This window comes from Struthio camelus, chromosome 1 (assembly GCF_040807025.1).
Source record: "Struthio camelus isolate bStrCam1 chromosome 1, bStrCam1.hap1, whole genome shotgun sequence".
Classification (NCBI taxonomy): Eukaryota; Metazoa; Chordata; class Aves; order Struthioniformes; family Struthionidae; genus Struthio; species Struthio camelus.
In genome coordinates this window covers 53,342,086-53,366,786 of record NC_090942.1, presented here as the reverse complement: position 1 = coordinate 53,366,786, position 24,701 = coordinate 53,342,086, and the positions used below count along the sequence as shown (strand labels likewise).

The 24,701-nt window shown below is 39.4% G+C and overlaps 1 protein-coding gene and 1 non-coding gene across 2 annotated transcripts; both read right to left on the bottom strand.

Moving 5' to 3' along the window:
• Positions 1 to 9,057: 9,057 nt before the first annotated feature.
• SLC25A3 (solute carrier family 25 member 3) lies at positions 9,058 to 24,399 on the bottom strand. The gene is made up of 9 exons (XM_068938418.1): positions 24,235 to 24,399; positions 19,295 to 19,867; positions 18,997 to 19,150; positions 14,350 to 14,471; positions 11,474 to 11,653; positions 11,175 to 11,356; positions 10,264 to 10,436; positions 9,544 to 9,654; positions 9,058 to 9,392 (listed from the first exon to the last, which is right to left on the bottom strand). The coding sequence occupies exons 3-9, from the start codon at positions 19,142 to 19,144 to the stop codon at positions 9,232 to 9,234; spliced, it is 1,077 nt and encodes a 358-aa protein (XP_068794519.1). The 5' UTR covers positions 19,145 to 19,150; positions 19,295 to 19,867; positions 24,235 to 24,399; the 3' UTR covers positions 9,058 to 9,231.
• On the bottom strand, positions 10,744 to 10,984 carry LOC138065887 (small nucleolar RNA SNORA53). The gene has a single exon (XR_011138932.1). It is a non-coding gene; the product is annotated as a small nucleolar RNA SNORA53 (small nucleolar RNA).
• Positions 24,400 to 24,701: the final 302 nt, after the last annotated feature.

Genomic DNA, 24,701 nt, shown 5'->3' with positions numbered 1-24,701 from the left:
TTATCTTTCTCTAGTCTGTTTTATAATTTGCAATCTTTGCTGCTTTGAAATTAAATTTAACCGTGATACCATAAGTATCACAGCCAGTTTAGACAGTTAGCCAACAGGCGTCATCATCTTTAAGAATCAGCACAATCTCAACCAGATTTCATTTTTTACTGAAGAACTGAGTGATAATCTGGATGACAGTAAAGTATATCGACATGTCAGTACTGTATTTCCTCTTATGAGGTATGAATAAGAGAAAGCAGATATTTCCCTTTCTTTCTCTCATATTTGAAAACCAAGAACAAATCATTAAAATACAAAAAGGTGAACTAGCAAATCTGCCTTGAACCAAAAATCCAACAGTAGCATCAACAGAGTAGTTTTTATGGAGGCAGGCTATTTTAAGTAATGTTTTTCCTCTTTTGCTGAGCTTTGTTGACTATTTAAAAAAGGGGGAAACATGCCCTCTTTAACTTTTAAACTCCAAAGCATAATTCCTCTTCTTTTTTTTTTTTCTTCTGTGAATATCATGTTCAGAATATATGTTATAATCACCAAAATTAAACACATCAGTTAATTATGGTCCACAAGTTTATGATAAAAGAACTCTAAAGTAGATGTCTCTCTAAAATGTTTCTAAACGTGTCTTTCTGTAGGACACAGGTTATTGCTTAATACAAAAATTTCTGCAAATAAGAAAAAATATTGCATTTGATGGCTTATGTTCTGACAGGTCAAGCTGGAAAGTCATATGGTATCGTCCTGTAATTTTTGTTGTAACAGAAAAAGTAGTAACATTTGAATTTGTTACACATACTGAAAGAAGAAAATGAAATGTTTGATTGTGTTGCAAAAGGTTATTTCCTAAAGACAGGGTTTGCTCTCAGTTAAAATTTCAGAATAGTAAAATATTTCATTAGACTATAGCTTTAATTTTGATGTGCGTTGATCAATTAGAAATCTTGTCAAATATTTTTATTTGTATCTCTCTAGTGTGAAAAGACTTGGAACTTAATGGAACAGCTGGAAGATCTTCAAATAATTTCTCATGTTAAACAACTACAGGAAGATATATATACCATGAAAACATGGTCTAGCAGCCTAATTAAAAAAAAAGAAGAACTTCAGAAGAATTTAACAACCCTTTCTCATGCAGTTACAAGTATGGAGCAGAATACAGCTTCTGTAGCAAAAAATATAACTTTGAAGATTGTGACAGTAAAAACTGACTTAAGGCGCATTTCAGGCCTAGTTTCAGATATGACTGCATTGACAGATTCTTTACAAACACTAGAAGATAAAGCAGATAAAGGTGAAAAAAAGACAGTAGAAAACATAGGTGACCTCCTTACCAGTAGCATTGACCGAAGTACAAAGCTACAAAGCTTGGCAACCAATAATGCAAGAAAAATTGAGCAAATTAAGACAGCATTATCAGAGTTAAGGAGTGATTTTAATAAACATTCAGATAGACTTTTGAATCTTGAAGGTGAAAGAGCAAAGGTTCTGAAGACAGTTACATTTGCAAATGATTTAAAACCTAAGATGCACAATCTAAAGAAGAATTTTGCCATCTTGGAACCATTGATAAATGAACTTACACTGAGAATAGGAAGATTAGTTGAGGATGTATTACGACGGGAGAAAGAAATTGCTTTATTGAATGAAAAATTGACCAATTTAACAAGAGTTCAGACTGAGATCAAAGATATGAAAGATGAAATAACCAAGATTTCAAACATGAATTGATCACTGTGAAATGGCACTGCCTAAAGAACAGTGGTGTTTGAGGCGTGTTAACTTCGTTATGCAAGGCATGAAGAAGGAAGGCAGTATTTAAAGGCTTCATTTAGAAGCATACTGCAACTAACTAGAAGCTTGTCCTCTCTCCTTGAAGAGGACAGCAAAACTCATACCGATTTCAAGGAACAACAGTCAAGCTATATATCAGCAAAGAATGTGTCTGTGTGCACGTGTGTGTCTTTCTGAAGGATGACAGGTGCTATATTTAATAAATTGCTTGTTTTTTATAATAAAACAGCGTTAAAGCATAAAACGTTGTTCTTAACTATGGAGTTTGCTTTCGCGAATAAAGCAAGACCCAAGACTGACGTTTTCAGCTTTTATTTGCTGCTCTGAAGGAAGGAATAAAATTGTGGTCTTCAGATAGAGTTTAAACCCAGGTTCTTAAAACTGCAATAGCAGTTTAGTATTTGTCTCAGTACATTAACTTTATGATTTTTCTAAACTACAACAGTTTCCTTTTTTGAAATCAATCTATATTTAAAGAGGATGCAGGGATGCAGGGATGATCAGAATTACTGCTGAAGCTCTGAAAAAAGTTTGTTCAGCATTTTGATGGAATAATTTGTATAGGATTTTTGGTGAAGAGTTTCTGTGAATTGCAATCACTTCACTGTGCAGCATTGTTAGGTTTATAAAACAGAACCATGTTTATGGGTGAGCATTTTCCCGAAACACCTACTAACCTTACTGATGGCCTTTTCCCAGTGTTACTGTATCCTTTCAGGAATCCTAACAGCATTATTAATTCATTGTTAGCCTGTAAAATACTACAGTGAGCAGCAAAATTAGCTGCTCAGAAGTGTAACTAAGTTCAGTATTAGTCACTGGCAGTATTTCTGTGGCAGAGTTTAAGAGATCTGAGACGCATTTGAAAATGCGGGAGGGCATAGACTAAGCTTAGCAGAGGAAAGGGGGAACTGCATTATATAGAATAGCAATGACTAAAAAACAATGAGGAGAGATGCAGCAATTGCGAAAATCCTTATAAACAAAATCGTATCGAGACCTATTAGCCCACAGTAAGGCCTTTATAACTTCTCAATTGCTTATTTGGTCATCCCTGAACATCTTGCAGCTGATGGGCTATTGATTAGATAGAAAATATAGTTGTTCCCCTCCCTCTCTATTGTCATCCTCATTCAGCATTTCACATCTTTTGGCCTTCTTCATGTTGCTGGTCTTCTGTACGCTGCTTGCTTGCTTTCCTTCGGTCAGCCTTAAGTGCTTTGTTTCATCAAGCTTTTCTCTTTTTTTGCTATGGGTCCATTCCTATCCAATTTCCTTTTACCCCCTTCCAGTCTACCTGACATCCCACAAGGATCGACCTCTCAGAAGACAAGTCATTCCAGAAAGCATTCACAGATACTAGCTGCCAACCTAGTCCCTTTGCAGTGCCCCTTTGCTCTTTCACAAAAAAGTCTTTGAAAAATAACCTGAGGGCCTTTGAAGGTGACAAAAATGAAAGGATATCCAAACAATCAGCCAGTGATACTGCTGCTACGGCATGGGTTGCCTGGGATACCTGAAAATATATATACATTTCATAAAGAGTTTTGAGGTTACATATTAGATGTATCTCATTTGTACATTAAGATATATTCACTGAATCCACCACCTTTGGTTTTCTCTGTGCAAGCTCATGTTAGTCTTGGCAAGGAGAGCACCTAGCAAAATAGACATGGTTATCAGAAGAGAATTGATACAGTTGCATGAGAAATCTATCCCAAGTGTTATTCACATTTTCATACTCTTCCAGTCTTATAGTTCATAACGTATTTGGGATAATGTGATGTTTTCTCACTAAAATAATTATACAGCTAATATTAAAATATAAATTAAGCATTTTCTGTCTAGATTTTCCTAATACAGATAGAGAAGTAGATACATAGATACATATAGGTAGTTAGATATTAATCTGAAGGAAAATACTTTGTAGTTTTGGGTGCTTTTTACTATTCTGAAGCAAGAGGCCATCTTATCTTGTGGATTGTCTTCTCTATAAATCAAACAAGGCATATGGGAAGTTACTGTTCCAGCCTTTAGAGGGAAGCAGTCTTAAAGACAGCATGACAAAATTTCTTTATATAAAGCTAAAAGATCAGGAGAAAAGCGCCCTGGCTTCCAACACCATCTTCCTAAATTACTAGGCTTAGATCATGTTTCCAAACTCAGTGTAGATTCCTTGTCATAGGAAGCAGTATTAATGAAATCCAGCAGTGCGTGACTGTTGAATCAAAAGGATGGTTACCTTCAACTGAAGACTGATCAAAAAATGTGTACCATCAGGTGATGACTCAGCAACAGCATGCCTGATGCTTTATAATCGTAATGGACCTGCAGGACAAAAAATTCCTAAAACCTTAGCTTTGCATTTTTCTCAGGTTAGCTTTTCCTAATTACAAGTTGTGGTAATATACAAAATACAGGTTGTGTTACAGACAAAAAAAGCTTCAACCCAGACCTTTAACATGTTCTGAACTAAGATGCACTTTTACAATACAATGAGCCTCTCCTAAATGATAGCACTGGCACTCATCTGACTTTAGCTTCAATAATGACTCAGCATGGACAAAGCCCCTCTCTTTCCCCCTTCCCTTATTCCCTTATTTTTAGTAATGTTCTTGCACTGTTTCCAAATCCAGGTCACCATCCAAAGGTGGAATATATATGGTGCAACAGTACGGATTTTGCCCAGGGAAAAATGACTATAGCCCACATGATCCAAGTAATCTGCTGGTAACTTCTATTATCAACTTTGAATAAATCGGTTGTGGTCAGTGGCTAGTGAAAATCTTGATAGCAGAGCTAGAAAACCAATTGGGCATTACTATTTTTGGTCCAAAATATAACAAATATGTAGGTTTTTTCATACAAATATACACTGTCCACAATGAAGAGATTCGTGTCACAGAGAAGAAACCTAAACCAAGACTTTTGACTGAAAAAAGGAACTGTGCAACCATCACGAATTATGAAAAGGTGAGTGAAAATAATCTGAATGTATCGTAAGGATCTCAGATTTTTGACTAATGTGAAGATTACTTGTCTAAACAAAATCTTCACTTATTTTTTAATCTACACGAGTGAAGTGAAAAATACGCTCTGGCTGCACAGTTGATCAGAGAAGACTAGCCTAACAAATAGGTCTGTTTTGGATGAAAAGAGTGCACGCTGTCTCTCTGTTTGATACAGCAACCAGAAAATAAGTAGCCACGATAAACAATAACTGTCCGTTTCATTTTCAAACTCCAAAATTAATCATCTTCAAATACTACCTTAGAATACATCTATCTAACAGTGAAAAGCTTGATAATACAAAGTCCCATTCATTATCTCCATAGGAAGTTAAATGGTTCTGAAACATTTTCCCCATGCTTCATCTACCCTATCTATCTAAGGGTATTGGAGACCATCCTTCCTTCCCAGGAAGTTCAGGCCCAAAATATTATGATCCTTTTCAGAAACTTTGTTGCCACAAGCAAGAGAGAAGTTTAAGTCACTGAGGTAAAGTTTACTTGCCAAAAAAGAAGAATTTGGCTCCTACAAACAGATCCAAGTTTACACACTGACTGTAACATCTTCAGAAATACAACAAAAGGCCAGTCATAGTCCCATAAATTAGAGGTATTATAAATCTGTTTTGCCCTTCCAGCACACACCTCCGCTGTACTAAAAAATTAAATTGAAATTTTAAAGTAGCTTTGTAATTACAATGGTCTAAGGATATATGCAAGTTTGCTCTAGCGGGGAAAAGATGAGGCAAAGGATGTGGAATTTTTCATAAGCTTAGAACAGCCTACCAAACTTGCCATCTTGGTTTAGTATAATCAACAGTGGGGGGTATACCAGCTCACTAAAGCTACAATCCTTAATTTGCTTCTAAGGGCGCTCAACAACGTTCTCTACAATTTTAGTAAGTGATTGAGATACTAAAGTAATATAATAACGCTAATTACAGCTATGCTACTTAAAACTTATCATCCCACAGCCTAACCTGTAATGATATTCAGGGTTAATCTTTAATCAAAGATTAAAATCTTTGATTTTAATTTAATAGGTAAATATAGAACTAGCCAATACACAGTAATAGTGTAAGTGTTGAAAACCTAAGAGAGAAATAATTCTGACCCATTAAAATCTACTTTTAGATACTGGAACATCTGCTCAGCCAGTAAGTTTTTGTTCGTGACATCCTTTCCCCATGCGACTTGAGCTATGAAAATTGTATCCTGTAACAAAGCCATTTAACTATTAAGCTCAGCTATCCAAGAGGTAATCATATTCACTATGAAAAAGCAGGATGTTTATTGTTTTCACTATGAACTACATCATTTCTATGTAGAAACGTAAATGAATTACAACTCTTTGTAATATTATAGTCCATTTTAGAATATGTAACAAGCATTTCAGCAAATATCTGCAATGTCAAATAATGTTAGCATATTTGTAGTATAATCTGACACAAACACAGGGTGTGAATGGAGTGATTATTAAAATTTATATAGACGATATGTTTTAAACCAGAAAACTGGTCTCAGCTCCAGTAATAGCAAAAAGGATGGTTCCTCTTTCATAAAACAATATACACAACCAGCATATACATAATCCACATTTTACAAAGCACTCTCGGGTTTAGTGACAGTTCTGGAGTTATCTGAACTATATTTGGTTCAAAATGGATTGCTCTTTTTCAACATAGGACTTTCCTTGCAATGAAAACACAAGTCAGTCAGAAGCATTGTCCCAGTCTTTCACCACCCCCCCCACCCCAATCTTCCCTATTTTTGGGAAACATACCACACATGCTATAAAGGACATTGTCATCGGTGACAAAAACTGACTTTTAAATGTCTTTTAATACTACCACTTCCCACTCAAGCTCACTTAAAATTTCACTGGGCAACCTTTTGAGCAAGATCATTTTAAGTGTCATATACCCCTCCACCTGAAACATCAGAACAAGCCTGTGCCTAAATGTCAATGAAGTTAATAGTTGCAAGGCAATTCTCTTCCCCTCTCAGGTTTTCCACTGAAACGAAATGCTGAAAGTAGGACTACATATATTTTGCCTTTCTCAGTTACAAAAGAACAAGAGAACAGCTGGCTGTCATGTAGTCTTATCCCAGATTTACCTCAACAAAGCGATCTGAGTGTCTTTAAAAAGGTAGTTTCAGGCCATCCTTCAGCAATTAGAAAACAAATCTGTAAGTCTTATTGCACATATTTAAAATGACTGCACCAAAGGCGACCAACAGTCTTTCTACAGAAAAACTGCTGTGGTTTTGCTTTGCACGTGCAATGACAGAAATTAGTCTTGCTTGAGACGATCAGCTTATCCCTCGATTACTCAAAAATCAAATTATCCCTCTGTGTGAGACAAGTCGCCTCAATTCTCTACCAGCCTTAAAAGCTGATGGAAATGCTCAGCTTTCCCAGGATCAGAAGAAACTTGAGATGCTTTCCAGCAAGCAAAGAAAAGCCCAAGGGCTTAAAACACACCTTTAAAGAAACTACGATGCTCAGTGCACTGAAGTGATGGTAATTTGTTTTTGAGCAGAACAAGTTGAACCATGTGCAAAAGCTAAATTCAGAAAGCTGTTTTAACGTGAACAGTCTTAACGCAAGATGAAACCATAGGTAATGCTTTTCACCAAGAAAGCTCTTATGAGCAAATGTCCTAATGATTTGCTAAATAACTTCAAAGCTTCTCCATCCGCAACGGGCACAGCAAGATGTACATGCTTACATGATGAAGTAAAATACATTTAATTCAACACCAAAGTACTTGTACAAATGTTTTATTTAGACTTCAGAAATTTGACTTTGCTGTATAATGCAGTTACTAGGCGGTAGTTACCGACCACTATAGGAGTGCATCTATAGTGTCACAGTGACAGGGAAGTTGAGCAGTGTTTTTCTTAGATTTTACTCCACATTTTGAAAAGTAGCAATTCAAAATAAGGCTGTTTGCTAGTGTTTAGCATAACTGCTCCACATCTCAAAAGTCACAGATTTTTCCGGGAGGAAAACTCATTATTGTGTAAAATGGGAGCAGAAACAATGTCAGACACTAATAAGGTACGGGAGCTAGTCTATTTGTGATATTCCAATAGAGCCTCCTGTAACTGGCCTTCTGACTCTGAAGGACACTGAAGAGGAAGGAGCACTTACAACCTATGCAACGCCAAGCTAGATTGAATATCATCAGCTCAGAATACTGAAAGGCAGCATATCCAAACAGTTTTGCACAAGACACTTAGGCTCCAGCTCTACTCAGTGAGCAAAGTAGTACTGGATATAGTGAACCTCCTTTACTATTAGGTATGCTTTGGATTTTTCTTATTGTGATTATCTACTATGGATTCTTGAACAGGCAAAACTCAAAAGGGAGCTGTGCTCCTGTTTCCAGAAAGTACTAGAAAGGATACATCCATTGCCTGAAGCTAATAAAACATTGCTTGAGTTTTTCCTCTTACTTGCCTCAAGCCTATAGCATTCTTTGCATTAAGTAAGAGCCAAAAAAATTGTTTGGCTTCTTGCACTGCAAAAATGGTTCAACCAAAACTCAGTGTTACAGTTACACTAATTTAGCCAAAATCAAGATATAAAAGTACCAAGTGCAAGGAAAGGCTGGTAAGTTTGTCAAAATCTCTACAGTATGAGGCAAGCCATTTTAACTTTATTATATAGTTGTACTAAGCTTTTAGTGGTCAAATACCTTTGAGAATCTTTAGTAACATCAACCCTCCTTTCTTAAGGTAGCAGCCACTGTTTAATTCCACGATACAAATGAAAGGACTAAGTTCTTTGGTGCAGTTCAAGAGCAATAAAGGCAGGAATTAGTCATCTAAGCAGGGGTTATGTTGGGATAAGCACTCCAGATCAGTAATGGTTCTATGTATAAGGTTCTTCTCATCTCTCTGAAGAATGCAGATGTTGTGATCAGGTTGCCCTGTCAGAGCATAGTCTCATTCATTCCAGAGTTCCGCTACTCTACGGTAACAATTGATATAGGCAAATAAGACAGTGGACTCAAAGATAGCCTAAGACTGCAGTTAGTTTCTGCAGCACTGTGAGGACAGGCTCTTAGCTCTTCTCTAGAAGCAATGAAAACCTGTTTTTTGTTGCAGTTCCCCCCCCCCCCCCACAATTCTGCAATCCTTTAAATGCAGAATGACTTATATTTTTCATATTGGGAAATATTTGGAAGTCTTTACTTCTGTGAAGTGAAGCTTATATATGCAATAGTAACAAGACACTAAGCACTCTGGTTCTCATTTATTTCAGGCAATGACAGTGGTAGAAGTTAAACCCTCATATGGGACAGGGGCACAGCCAATAATTACATCAGATAGTTTGCTTTCTACATAGTCAAATATATAAAAGTTTCATGAAACTCATCACTGGGACAGCCAGCAAAGTCAGTCCATGAGTTGTTTATTCAGCTAGACCAAGCTTCTTCTTCAGAGATTCTGGCATTTCAGGTGGAGGCGGACGAGGAAGTCTGAAATAAACCTTCACAGAATCATAGATGAACCACTGTAGTGCAGTCAGGGTACCAATCATAATGATACGAGCAAAGAGACCTTTCCATACACCTGTAGAGCAAAACCATAAACCAAAAGAAGTGTAAGCAGCCATGAAAAATAATCCCCACCAAAACATACACCCTCCCCCCTACACTTAACACAAAATACATGAATGAAAGAGTTGAGGGGTTTTTTTTTGTTTGTTTGTTTGTTTTTTTACCTCTGAATCCAAGCCTCACGAGAACCTGTGAAGCGGAACTGCCCTTTTCCTTATTCAATACAGACACCACAGAGTCAGCAGGATGAGAAACAATTGCACAGAACACACCAGCTGAAAGAGTAATTTGTTATTAGTTCTGTGATCTTTTAGTGTGTACAGTAATTATTTGGCTAAGTCTGACCAACTAAAAACCACACCTTCCCTAGACCACTGGTAAGTTGCACAGAAGTTATGTCAAACTTCCTGGTATTCCCAAAGAACAACAGGTCTATTCTTATTAGCATGACATGTCTACTAGAAAACACCTAGGCTCTGCTGCTTGCTGCACCTGCCTTCTGAAACAAAACCTGTTCTGCATCTTTGGATGTTCAAAATCACCACTCCCTCAAAATTTCTCCCCCCTTCCTCCTTCCACCTTCCTGTACCTCCTCCAGCCTAGCAAAAATGCAGGTTCTTTTGCTTACATCAGCTCTAGTCTCTAAACTTTGAAATTAACATAGGAACAATTAAGAGTATTGCCCTACTACAGAGCCATTTAACCTCTCATTCTATTTACAGGTTGAATCTGTTCCACCCCCTCATATCCCTCCCCCTCCATGTTTAAGTCACATTCAAGCTCTCCCATTGTAGTGTTTGTATATACTTGATATTCTGAAAAGGGCGAGACTTTCACAATTACTGAAGTCCATTAGTGAAGTGTAGAATTTAAAGGTTTCTTACCAATATAACCTGCAATAAATGTGACTACCAGCTGTTCTGGCTTTGAACATTCACTTCGTGGCTTGGGAACTACATACTTGTAGAGGGCTTCAACAGTACGTTCAAAGCAGGCAAATTTCATCATTGTGTATGGAATTTGTCTCATCCATAGCGGAGCAACACCTTTATAGAAACTTAAACAGAGAAGACAAACTCAACTTCATTTTCCTCCAGTATTTAAGGGCATATTTCTAACCTGAACAATTAGTTAGCTTATTGTTGGTATCAGGACAATCACTTCTAGGTAGTGAGACGGTAAGCCTAAGCGTTCCAAAACCTACAGAACAAGAACCCATGAGTTTTATTAGTTCCTGAGTACGTACTAAGAACAGAAGCACAAGTCTGAATTTACCTGAGACCTACTCTGTGCAGCTGTTTGTAGTCACTTTTCAGATTATAATGGAGTGCAATAACACAGTACTGCTAATACAAGTACGTGCTCATGTCTGCATACCAGCAGAGTCCTGACAGTGATAAATGGCCTGTAGATTTACAGCCACTTTTATCAGAACAGAAAGCTAACATGCAGTTATATTACTCTCACATGCCAATGACTCAAGCATCTTTGACTGTACAACCAAAAAAGTTGCTGAATATCTCTGACTGGAACTGCTAGGAATTGCAGTTATCCAGCAGAACTCAGCACAGAGATACTCACAAAGATGGATCTAAGGAGCATGTTGAAATTAACTACTAGTTCAGCACAGATTCCCCAATATTAAATACTTGTTGTCTTGAACTGAAAAGACCAAGAAGAATTAGAAGTTGATGTTAAGCTAAAGCCACTATTCGTTTTAGCAACCCTCTTTCGTTAGGAAAAGGCTCAACATCAAGAACATGAATCAGAATAAAAAATTCCAAGAGGTACTAACGCCCAGATGCCTTCTTCTCCAAACATTTTTGGTAAAGCTTGCCGCAAAGTGTTAGCATATCCAGGCTGTGTCTGAATGCGAACTTTAGCAGCTTCCATGGGAGCCAGAGCAATGTCAGCAAAAAACTCCGCACTGGCAGATGCAGCTAAGTATAGTGATGTACGCCACAAATATGCATTTTCCTGAAACGTATTTAAACACACATTGTAAGTAATGAACAGTGGTTTTGTGTTTCCTCTATGTCAGAGGCACTTTCACATTGCTAACATATAGTCTCACGTAGACCACTTAAGGCTTACCTCTCCCAGCATGTTGCCATAGAGGATTTTGAAAACTTCATAGAAACCAAATTTACAGAGCCCTTGCATGGAATATCCAATAAATGTTGGAGCCCATCCCTTAGCCAAACCACGAAAACCATCTTCTTTGATTGTCACTGAAAATCCATTGAAGATGCTCTTGTATTTTTGTGGGTCAACCTGAACAGAACAGACAGTTAATTGCTTGATATATTTTATTCTTTCCTTTCTCCCACCCCCACCCCAAATATAAAATTGTTAAAATCCACATACAGCTTTCTATAGCTCCCTAGATAGTGCTGTCACCACAAGGTTACCTCCTTGATAGAACTGTAGTGTTTGTCTGCGAGTTTCAAAACTTATTTAAACTGCCTGTATGTCCATCAGTACTCCAGAAGAACCAAAGTACCTGAACTTTGCTTTACATTTATTCTCCACACCAACAGTAAGACAGTACTACTCTACATCAATAACATTTATTGGAGTCATTCTTCTAACACTGATCGTACTATACTGATACAGTCATGTTTAGATCAGGTTCTTCAAATCCGACACTTTCTATCAGCAATTTCATTCTAGAAGAGTTTTGCTAGAAATGCTATTTGGGATGCTACTTTTCACTCCGTAAAATATTGCACCTATGCCATATATCAAGTCTGAAGATTCACTTTATTATTCATCAGCAGTTACTTGTCCGTTACTAGTTTGATCCCTCCAAACACGGTCAGGCTAAGACAGATGGAGAAAGGCAGATCAAAGAGTGCTCAAGAACTTCTACGCTTGTACATTGTCACACTTTGCCTTTACAGTAAGGGCTACAATATGAAATATTTTCTATATACAAAAATGTTGAGTGAGGTTTCATTATTAACTTATCAGATCCTATAAAAAAGACTAAATAATTTTGTTTTATGAGGATCCGTTTAGTAGAGTTTATGAAGCGGGTCATTCTGACAATTTCTAAGTCATCTCACATTACCACTTTTCATATCTGATAACCATCCACCATCGCCTCAGAGGGATGAAAAAGAATACACAAATTAAAAGCAAACTGAAGTTCTAGAAGGAGCTATGGGACGCGCACACCAAACTGCGATGACTGATATTTTACTCATCTCACACAGCAGCAGCCTAATTGAGAACTAATTCACCTAGACGACTCCGTTTTAAAAGATATGGAATTTCAGAACACTAGACATGTAATTGTTGATTGTGTACTGCAAAACAAGGCAATGTTCACATCAGGACTACACCTATCATCTACATAAGAGGTGACCTCTTCTTAAAATGGCAGGAGAGGGCAGGCAATGGGTTTCTTCCTAGAGAATCTAGGAAGGATTAGTAGCGTGCTCTCTCTACTGGACCGATAAAGAGAGAAATGCTGATAGGTTTTGCAAGGTCACACCTGGAAGTCATGCGCAAGGCCTTTCTGTTGCACATTCCTTAAAGTGCTGGAGAAGGGGAAGCGTAGTCACCCTCGTTACATAAGAGGCCCAGAAACGGTGACCCAAGCCGAACATACCCACCAAGCAGCTGGAGCCTTGGAAGCAGGAGGCCCTGCTCCCAGTGTTAACTTCAGCACTGCATGGCTCTCAGGCCTTCCACCCATGAACCCAACTGGCAACCAGATTAAGAAATGCTTGTTATGTTACATCCTCTTTATTCATGAGGAAACTCCTTCCCAGAAAACCCACCCTTAGCCCTACATCATCAAGCTACCCATCTTGGATACTTAAGACATATGCTGTCAGTTACAATAAAACAGAGCATTTAAACTGCACTTTCAGAAATAAACAGGTGCTCAACTCCAAGTACTCTCCTAGAGCAGGGACAGAGAATTCTCACACACTTAATTTGGTCTCTTTCCAAATTTTGTAGAAGGCATCATTTGCCCTTACCTGATGCACCCTGATTTTATCCAGCATATTACAGAATTGCTAGCTTGAGGGCAGAATTTCAGGTTTTCTCAAGTAAGCAAAAAAGCTGGTGTTCTCTTGTAAAGAATGCTAAAGGTCTTTGGAAGAACACTTCTCAAGAATATCACATGCAGTACTATAGTCGATAGTCTGACCAGTACTTCTCTCCCAATTTCACACAAGATAAGACTGCCACTTTTAGAATTAGCATCACCCTATGCAACAGGGATGCCATTAAGCTACCAGATTTCTAGAAATTTAGAAGTGTGCTTTAATGTGCTACATTCTTGAAGCACAGATTTGACTGAATAAATCCACGAGTATACTTTTATCCATAACTGTTCACTAGATGATTTTAATAGTGAAGCTGACATCACAAATTAACCATAATGAGATTTCACTCCTTTGGGTTCAAATCAAGAACCACTTCTATCACTTCGAAGACACCAGCCACACAAGCACTTAGCTAGGTGTAGCAATACCATTATAAGTTTTACCTATTTTGTCAAAAGTGGAATCATTAGGAAGCATCAATCCATAATCCATGCAGCAATGGTCACAATGTTAATGGATCAAATTATACATGCATGTCACTCCACGGTAAAAATCTGAACCCAACAAGCTCTTTGAAACACCAAGATTCTACTTCCTTCCTTCCAAAGCACATGAATAGTCCTAGATAGCCTGCCAGCAAAGAACAACACTGTGGTGGGTGTTTTTGAGTAACTATGATCATATAAACATGTTTTAAACGCAGGCACAAATAGTTAAATTCATCCAGATTATGCTATGTGCCTCTGCTTCTGTTGAGGTGGTATTTTGTTAAGTCTCACAGCAGTAGACCTAGTTAGGAGAAACAGAAACCAAATATATTTGCTTCCTGATATCCACTTACTATAAATTCTTGATATGCTGGCTACACAGAGAAAAAGTTTAAGAAATGTTGAAGTTAATACAAACCTGCATACGACATTTCACTAAATCCAGAGGTACGACAGCAGTGTGTGTCAGGCCACAACTTAGGACCCCACCAAAGCCACAGAGAGCATAAAACTTGAGCGAGCCATATTCACAACTGTATTCTGCAGCAAAAAATAGAGACACACCATGCTTTTACATAAACTCCATGCACTGCTGGACAATTACATCCAGTGGATAGTTTACGTCTCTAATTTATTAGTAGATTATTTAAATCACACTAAACATGCTTTTATCAACTCCACCACATACTGACATGCAGAACAAACCTGCATTCTGCATTTAACCAGGTCTAGAGGAACCAGTGCTGTATGTGTTGTTCCACAGCTAATAATCCCACCAAGGCCACAAAGGACAAAGAATCTGCCTGAGCCATATGCACAGCTGTATTCTAGTTAATTAAAAAGAAAATAATTACATATATATGATCAACCACACATAGTAATGAAGATCAGAAAAGAAACAAAGTTGATGACCGAGTGCTAGCTTCTTAGAGCTTTTAAACTGAAATAAGCTCCCACACTATACTATTCAACTATAGCATTAAGCTCAAAATTAAATTTGCTTGCTTTAACTAACACATTTTCGACTGACAAGATTGATTCTAGGCCTGCCAATTAGAGTTTATTCTTTTTAAAAAGTTATTTAAAAAGTCAAGTTTTAGCTCACAGTGTACTTGCACATTATCCTGATTTAAGTCTGTAAACCATAAAAATTAATCCCAGAAGCTGCTAGCAGAAATCATGACTCAAAGCTGCAACAACCAACTTTTTTTTTTTAATATTGAGGAATTCAGCAAACAGAGTGCTTCTCTAGAATTCTGGGGACAAAGTTTCTTTGCTTAAATATTTTACGATCAGTGCAACTTCTGTATTTAAGCTCCTCATTTCCAAAACTCTACCCGTTTGTGTTCTTTCTTCTTGATGGAACGCAACGCTATGGCTTTAAAGTATCTTGTGCTTTATTTATTGCTAATTGTGGAGACCATTCAAATCTACAAGATTAAGGTAGAACTAGTCCTCATTCAGATTTTTTTAATTCTCTGTATCATTTCAAAATTTAAGCTTCATATAAGAATTAACCAAATCTGAAATTCAGCAGAGCAACATCAGGACTGTTCCCATAATAGTTGCTCTTTAGCAACAGGCTTCACAAGAAGATAACCAGAAATCCAGAAACCATGCAAACATCTTTGGGACGCTATTCCAGTTCAGCCTTATTCAACAATGAATAGCAGATAAAAGTTACAAATGGAGCTGTCCTCCCCAAAAAGTGAGACAATAGGTCTTCCCCTTTTCATATAGCTACTGTTAAAGGACACAGAAAAAGAAAACCTAGAAGACTTAAGTAGTCATCCAGCAACATCTAAAACAGCTAGGGAAAAACGGTTTTTTCCCCCCCCAAAACAGGACCTCAGACTTATAAAGTTTCTGTTTTATCAAGTTCTAGAATCTTATGAAAATTAATCGGGACATTTAATGTTTGTATTTAATAAACATGCTTCATTAAAGAAGCTTTCAGGTCGCATGTAATCAAGGGATACTGATCTCACACTGTTCCATATATTACTGTGTATATGGGCCATTCGGTCCTAATGAGCAAATTATTTTCACAGATTCCAATACAGCAAACAAAGTTACTGCAGTTGAAAACAAACCAACAAACAAACAAGCATCAGTTTCTCTTCCAATTTGGAAGAAGCTATAGAGAATAAGAACTATTATTTACTACCAAGAAGCGCTCAGATTACTAATAACAGTACCAAAAAAGCATAAGGCAGTGGCCAACTTCTGTTTTCGTGCTAAACATTTTAAATATATAAACAAAGCCAAAAGTAAGATATTGAGCAAGCATATGGAAAACAATACACTAGGTAGAAAATTGTCCCTAGTATAAAAATGGATAATTTAAGTTCCTTTGATATTAGATCTAGGAGTGTTACTCCAGTATAACGGAATAGCCATTAAAACGTTACAATAGCTAGTGAGAACCATCTCCAGAGAAGCTTTAATGAAAGTTAACACACACATTAAAAAAGCTATTTTAGTCAGGGCTTCTTTACCATGTATTTTTGCTCCTGAAATAAATTCCTTTAGGAACATCAACAAAAATTTCTCATTACATTCAACAGCATCTACAGATTACCACTTAAGACTAGCAGGTTTATCCAACTCTTTACTCCCCAACTATAAAAGAACTTCTTCCCAAGAACATTCCAGATCTTACATTAAGTCTATTTCTAGCCCCCTTCTTCAAAAGGTGATCACCAGGGCAATAAAAAGTATCATTTTTTCTTTATTCTGAAAGAAGAAATCCAAAATTGCAGAGATAGTATTCACTAAGCCCAGACATACAGCTAGTAGTCAGTTAACTATCAGAATGCCATATAATCTATGAGAATTTTCAAAATTGAGATATCACTCAAGGCTACAAATATGCTAGTCCTGGACTAGCACATACCTAGAGCCTAAACAGCATGGTTAGGCGGGCTGCTTTCCAAACAGGGGTAGGTAACATTCTGTTTAAAACTGTCGTAGTCAGAATGACTGGTTAAACGGACATAAATGAGGCTTTCAATGCAGGTGCAGTCAGAGAACAGCCTGGGCCTGAATTACTGGGCATCTATGCCTAGCTCTATCTTTGGCCTGCAATATGCCAGTACCGTGGTACTTACCATGCTGCCCAGATACCAAGAAGTGTTTGTTCAAACTTCCTTTTTCAAGGCAACTTAATGTCAGAAGTCATACTTCTCAGCTGACAGAGGCAGACCTTGGTAGAAGCTTCCAGCCACAGAAAACTACAGCTTTAAAGGCCTGCCTTATTACAATGGTATTCAGATTGATCTGTCAGCTGGGTGTTTAAAAACACTAATTAAGAAGAGTAAGGCATCATCAATTAGGCTTAAGCTCATTACAGGCACTTCTCTTTGCAGTGGTACGGTAGCATTATGAAAAAAGCCATAGTGGCTCCCAGACTTCGTATTTCAGAAGTGTAATCCCCTAAAAACTGTCTTGACAAAAATAAAGCTGAGATCCAATAAGCGTTACATGAAAGGAGAACCGGCTAACCAACACAGCACAGAAATGCTTGAATAACTTTCCTACTGTCTATAAGCTGACTGAAAATCAATGAAGCTAGCTCAAATACAAATACAGCTCAAAAACATGTTAAGACAGCTAAAAACAAATAACATCATAACTAAGGCTGTTTCATTGCCTTGCTTGAGATCTGACACACTAATAGGGACAATTTCCAAGAGCTGATCATAAAACGTCTCCTTGCCTCTGAGACGCATTAGGGTTGATGCCTTGAACTGAATTCGGAAGGTCTTGTAATTTGTGCTGACTTTGCATGACCTTGGGTAAGCTCTTAACTTCTGCAATATGGTCACTCTCCTAACGCAAAGGCTAATGAAAGAACGAAGAACCAACTGGTACGTGAAACAAGCACAGCACAAAGAACTATCAAAGACAAAGAAACTCAGGTCACTTCTGACTGCATCTGCCTACAAACAAGACGAAGATTAAACATTATGATTTTAAGAAATAAGTGCACCTACTGAACATAATTTAACATACTGAGCAGTGTCTAACATGCTTTAGTTACTAGTTAGCTAGTAATAAGATGACTATTAAAGTAAAAAGTACGTTCTTGAAGACACACTAAAATTCAACATCAAGTTCTAGGTCTCCTGCACAGATTATACAAATATTTGTTTCAGAGCACTAAGATACTTCAGTAAACATAGTACTTCATAAAAGGTAGCTAGTTCACAGCATTATTTCTATTTGAATCTTTTTGATAAAAAGGATAGTCAAGCAGGTACTTTAAGCTATCAAAAGATTAAAAGAATTCTAGCATCTACTTCCACTATTGGGAGTATCATCAATGTCTGACTTTTGGAAGTCATGGCAGAAAACACACCTGAAGCACCTGCACTTAAGTCTAAAACACATCACTACATCTTAAGACACCGCAGCTATATAGCATATGTCCCACAACAACTAAGGAAAAAAAAATCCCAAAACACAGCTGCAGACTCCTCTAACAGCTACAGGTGTACAGATGTTCAGATGTCCAGCTGTGAAAGAAGAGCAAAAAAAAAAAGAGGGGGATTAGGGGAGGGGGAGGGAAGAGGAGACATTGTCTTGCAAACCCAAAACTCATCCACGTTCAGTGATTTGTATCCTGCTCTTCTCCACACCAAGAAAGAGAAGTACGGGCCTGCAGCTTCAATCCCCAAGGTTGCAGGCCCAGCAGAGCAGGCAAAAGCAATCTCTCATCCACAAAAGAGTCAACATCGAGGGTATCCGTAGCTCCCCTGAACTAGGACCTTTCTGTGTCCTTCCCCGAGATCACTGGGTCCTTGGTACCAGCCAGCACACACCGTGCGGGGAGCGGAAGAGGCTACCAGCGCCTCCCCCGCCCGTGCCCTTCCTCGTCCTCCAAAAGGGCGCGCTTAGGCCCAGGCCCGGCTCCTCCTCGGCCTAGAGGAGCCCCGCCGAGTGCTACCCCTCTCCCCCCCCTCCCCCCCAACGGGCACCGGCCGGCGCCAGCGGAGAGGAGCGAGTACCGGCGTTTCCACCGCCCACAGGCCTCGCCCCCGCCGCGACCCCCCGGCGCCCTCACCTTCGACAGCGGATGCGGCCGCCAAGCTGCGCCGCGTGGCGGGCGCCTCGGCGGGCTCCGGGCGCTTCCTCACGCCATCCTGGACCAGCTGCAAGTGCGGCGCGTAGAAGGGGTTGAGCCGGGCGAGCGGCGCGATGGACGAGAACATGGCGACCTGAGGCGGGCGAGAAGAGCAGAGCGGCGTGGGACGGGGAGGCCCGCCGCGGGCCCGACCGCGGATCCCCGCGCCCTCCCGCCCGGTGCCAGGCGGCCGGGCCGCGCAGCGGGGCCATCCGGGCGGGCGGTCGCACCAACTCACCTCCTAAGATGGCGGCGGCGGCAGCAGCGCGAGCGGATCCGCTGCTCGGGCGGCAGCTCGGCGCAGAGGCTGAGCGTCGCCCCGGCTCCGTGACTTTGTCCTTCTCCGACGCAAGGGGCGGAGCCGGAGGCCAAGAACCTGCAGCCCCATTGGCGGAGGCGCTCGCCGAGGCGGCGGCACCGCGCAGGCGCCGCCGCGGCCAAAGCCCTTGCCGGCGCCTTTCTCCGCCGGCGCCTGCGCTCTACGCCCGGCAAGCCCTGGCGGGGGGGGGGGGGGAAGGGAGGAGGAGAGGGAGGGGGCCGCCCCCGACTCTCCGAAGGACAGGGCATAGACGCTAGTGCAGCGTCTGCCCCCCTCGCTTTCTGAGGCCAGCTCAGCTCCCCTTGCCTTTACAGGCGTCAGGCTGGCATCGCTCTTTGGCTCCGTCCCCCGGTATCCGCTCAGCGTCCCCGCGAGCGGCGGCCTGTCCTCGCTGCAAAGGTCTCCTCCAGGCCTTTTGGCCCCGAGCTGAGGACGAGCCTGTTGAACTCAGGCCCAGAGGGTGCCACAAGGGCCACGGGCACTAAGCTGTTCCTAAAAAAAAAAAAAAAAAATGCTTCACCCATCCAGATGTCACGCTTTCCCCATTCAGATTTCATACACTGCATAGAGAATCTAAACGTAGGCTAGAAAAACCCTACGATTTTTGTCTGCATGCCCAATGACACCGCGACGTTTCTCTCTCTAGTAGTCAGGACAGTTACCACTGCAGCCTACTCAGATCAAACACTCTTCCTAAACTTCTGATTATTCTTATTGCCCCTTCTCTGGATGCTTGCCAGTTAGTCCACATACTTGTGAAATACAGCATCTAAGCCAGCTGTGTTTGCCCTAGTTAGAGCCCAGGGCAATGTCAAACAAGAGACACACCTTACCACGTTTTATAGCCACTACTCACACAGAATAGTGTGACAGTTGTCTGTTTCTGGTTAACAGCTGGCTAGGGTTGATTTATGCTGTCTTTGCAGCAGTTGTTCCAGGTTAAAGGCCGTTTGACTAGCATCCTGTTTTTTAGATGAGTTTAAGAAAGTTAACAGTATCATCCTGAATTCTGATTCTGCTCACCAGCATCTAATAATACTCTATATTATGCAGTCTGGCAAACCCACTCTTAACAAAAGAGTTCACCCTCCTTATCAGCCTCTCATTGCAGCACCCTAGTTAGAGTTAGTTAGACCAAGCATGGTTAGAAAGTAGGCCACCAAATGCTGCACTGGCTGCAGCTTCCACAGCTGCATTTCATCTCTGGAGGACAAGGCTGTAAAAGATCTGGAGACGGCCTAGGTTATAACGGCAACAGCCACTCGCAACAAAAGCAGCACCAGTTACTGATTCATTAAAGGAAGAATGTTATTTAACATAGCAGCCATGCTTGGGCTTGATTACCTTAAGCTATACCTTTTCTAATGCAGTGTAATTTCAGTTACTTCAGTGAATTTATGCAGTATAAAATTGGCACAAAACAAGTTTCAGTAACCAGAGAGTTTGAGAACTCCAATTTTTCACCATTTTGATCACATCTATTCTATAATAGCGCTCTTTAACAATGTAAGCATAAAAGATAGTAAAGCAGTAGATGTACTGAAGATTCTAGCTGCTGCTTCTGGGCATGGAGAAGCTACACAACTGAGAGCACAGCAGCACTGCAACACTGAAGAAAGATCCCTTCAGACAACTCGGTGGCTCCTGGGGAACTCCCCTAGAGGACAACCTGCTACTCTGTCCTTAGGACTTGGCTCTACTTGCTTTACTTCACAAAGTTGATCCAGGCAGACTCGCACCCAGGGAAAGTGACACATGCCCAATAGTCAACCTAGAATCCTGTGACATTGCTAAGTCCCTCTTGAGTAAACTAAAAGTTGCCACACTCCAGCTGCTGAGTAGGAAAAGGTCAGCTGAAACTTGCATTCTTTAAATAGTTTGGTTTAGCAACCAGTTGAGAAGCTGAAGTGCCATACACTTCATTGCTGTTAGCAGCAATGAAGACAGGCCAAAGTTGTTCATTTTTGCTATTACTAGTCCTGTTCTCCTCACTTGCATCCAAACAATTGTTGGTAGCAACGTTTTAGATAAAAGCTAAACATATACTTATTTTTTCAGCAATGGAAGTATCTAATAAACTCTAAACATGATTGAAACTTGGGCTATCATTTTGAAATTAAGAATCACAGTTCTTGAAGCTTCTAATTTTTAACCCCCAAATCCTCTGCTCCTGCACATGTGTGACTATATTTGTTCATATACATACTTGTGTGCACAGCTAGTACTAATACTTAGAGTTACAGGACACAGAACAACAGGACACAGAACAACAATTTCTTTGGTTTTTTGCTGACAATTAACTTCTAACAGCTGTAAGCCCATTTGTAGTTGCAGGACAAGTAGGAAAATCACTATTAAACAGTACAGTTTAATGCATCCCTCTGGAAATATAGGGATAACGCATATTCAGCAAGAACACAGGTTAACTCTTACAGAGAAAGTCTCTTGCTACTTTTATTCATTCCGGGAAAAGCTGAACAGCCTGAAACTTGAACCCATTTAGTTTAATGACTTCCACCACAGAAAGAAGGTAATAACTAATTAAGACTTGAAAGACATTACCCTTTTGGTGTCATCATCTGTCAGATTCATAGTAAAGACAACCGTCGTAAATCAAATCCATTTTCTAATCAGTCACTTTTCAAATCTTGGGAGTGTAGGAAGATGTCAGCTTGACAATTCCAAAGTTTTCCTAACCACATCTCTCCTGTTACTAATAACTACACATACCCTCTAATCCCCCCGCCCCAAGTAGTGTACCAATACCAGAGGTACTAAACTGTGATTCCAGAGAATCAGTAACAGCTAAGAACTCTAGGCAGGTTTCGCAGTCCACACCAAGCCTCAGACGACAAAAACTCTGTGACCAGGATCCAAACTAGCTAGTTGAATGCTTAGCGCTGTCACATCCTTAGAATGTACTAAGTACTGAAATATCTCCTATTCCTACTAGTCACTACCATAACTGTCCCTTGATATTCTTTCCTAACCTTCATCCTGCCCATTTACTACATTCTTCTTCCATAAAACCTTTCTTTATCAATTTTCCTATTCAGGAAAAAAAAAAAAGAAGTAAAGACAGCAATACAGTTGCACTTTTTAACTACAAGTCACCAATGCTGACCAAGAATTTCAGGCGGGACAGAAAGTCTGAGGAATTCATCTTTTAGATATAATTATACACATAGTACTTATAGGCATATTGCCACCTTTGGACAATTTTACCAACTGAATTGCTTGTAGACCCTATGGCATGTCCATGCATGCACGCATCTGTTGCATTGGTACAGAACAGCCTGGTATGCTCACTAAGAAAGAAAAGCCAGAGTCATAGTACAGTTTTAGACACGTATAGGCACACTTAAATCAATCAATTTTGCCTTTTAGAGACCAGTAAGGCTAAAACTATGCTTCGGATGATTTTGATCCCTACATCAAGCATATAGTTAAAGCTATATTTCCTGACTGACTTAAAGGTATGCTGAAACATCCAAGTCTGTAAACTCAAGATTTAAAATCATACATCGCAAAACTGCTCTACATATCTACTTGGATTAGTCAGATTAAGCTTTTTTTTTTTTTTTTTTTAAAAATGTACTACAAACTCTTCAGCCAAATACGAAACTTCAACCGTATCAAAGCCAGCCAAAAATACCACACAAAGTGTATCACAGTTTTATAAGCTTCATTTGCCATTAGATATACTTCTTTCTGCTGAAGAGCCTTTTGGAAGTTTGTCATTTAAAAGTATTTGTCTACTCAGTATCTCTGAACTAAAGCTGCAAAATGAAATGACTTTTTTAAATAGACATTTTATACACAAGCCATCTAAGGTGGTAATTATCAGGAACTGATAATATAAACTTTAACTAGTTGTAAACTTTATAGTTGTGCCACAAAAACCAAACACAGACCAAGACTGGGAAGGACCTGAAAGCACTCTGTAGGGCAGTACTGAGCATACTGCTATAGTGAACAAGCTTGGGGGGGGGGGGAGGGGGATGAGAAAAGGGGGAAATCCATCATGCTACTTCCCATAAAAATATCACCAAGCTTTCAGAACATACATAGGATTTAAATTTGAGATCCTCCATAAGAGTTTCTCTCAAACACTAGATAAGCTCCCACAGCCTTACCATATCAAATAAACCAAGTCTCAACCCTGGAAATGATATGTCCAGTGATTCTCAGCCTGATATCAGATTACTGAGATTCAGCATATGCTAAGAGATTAGCACACAATTTAAAGGGGAAAGCACAAGCCCACTGTTAGAAAGTTTAACTCAGACTGGCAAATTAGAACCTGCCGTGTTTTCAGCATTCTGACAAGTAGCATGATCTATCGCTTCAAAAAGCGGTGTCAAACCTACAAACTAACGCAGGCTTCTTACTTCTCAGACTTTTTTCGTACCCCTTACCCAGAAAGGGACTCGAACAATATTTATCATGTGAGTTCAACTTTTTTTGCAACTGGAACTTGGATACCAGTCCATAGAATTATTTTACTAGGTGATTGATTCTGAAAGTTTAACCCAACTCTATTAGTCTTATTCTGAATTTTAGACAGAACAAAATTCACAGACTTTAAAAGGAATACCAGGCTTTAATCACATGCACTCATTAAATATCATCTAGTAGTAGCATTACACTTTATTCCTTTAAAATAATTTGAGCAGCTTCAGGAACACCGATAATCCACCTTGGGTGGGGAAGGGGAAGAGATTACTCTCAGGGTTATCTCCCAACATCAAATGATTCAAGTTCAAGAAGCTCACTCATTTTTTGTAAATACACTGTCTTCCAACTACAACTGAACTGCATGTCGATTACTTTGAGGACTTATGTGGAAAAGTCTTTACCTTGTGTGAAGTAATACTGAAGTCGAGAAGTTTCTGCAGGAGAATCTCCAGAACAGGGCATAAATGAAAGAATGACGACATTTAATTGCATTGTAGTTCTGTTTTTTGTTTTTAAGATGCTAAATAGTATTCCTGAAGGAAGTCAATAGAAAGTATTTCATGTAACTAGAAGAGAAAAATATACATTATATATTAACACATGGAGCAAAGGAAGTGGAGTGAAAACAGTTAAAGATGAAAAGAAAAAGCCTTAAGCACAGAAAAGCTAATGAGCTAGTGAAGGTAGCTTCTCCCCCCCACCCCGCTCAAAATAAAGGGCTGACATGTTAAAGCATTACAGTATAACACTATTATGTTTATTATAGTGCAAGTATAATCAATATTTTCCCCCTACAAGTTTTGATTACATGAACCGCTTGGTTTTTATTATCAGAAAATTTCTCCCCATCGTGTTAGACTATAGCAGC

Coding starts and splice junctions, on each gene's coding strand:
- SLC25A3 (XM_068938418.1), bottom strand. CDS start 19,144: ATGTTCTCGTCCATCGCGCCGCTCGCCCGGCTCAACCCCTTCTACGCG. Junction 14,472..18,996: donor GGCCGCATCCGCTGTCGAAG/GTGAGGGCGCCG, acceptor TTTTTGCTGCAG/AATACAGTTGTGAATATGGC. Junction 11,654..14,349: donor TAGTGAAATGTCGTATGCAG/GTTTGTATTAAC, acceptor TGTTCTGTTCAG/GTTGACCCACAAAAATACAA.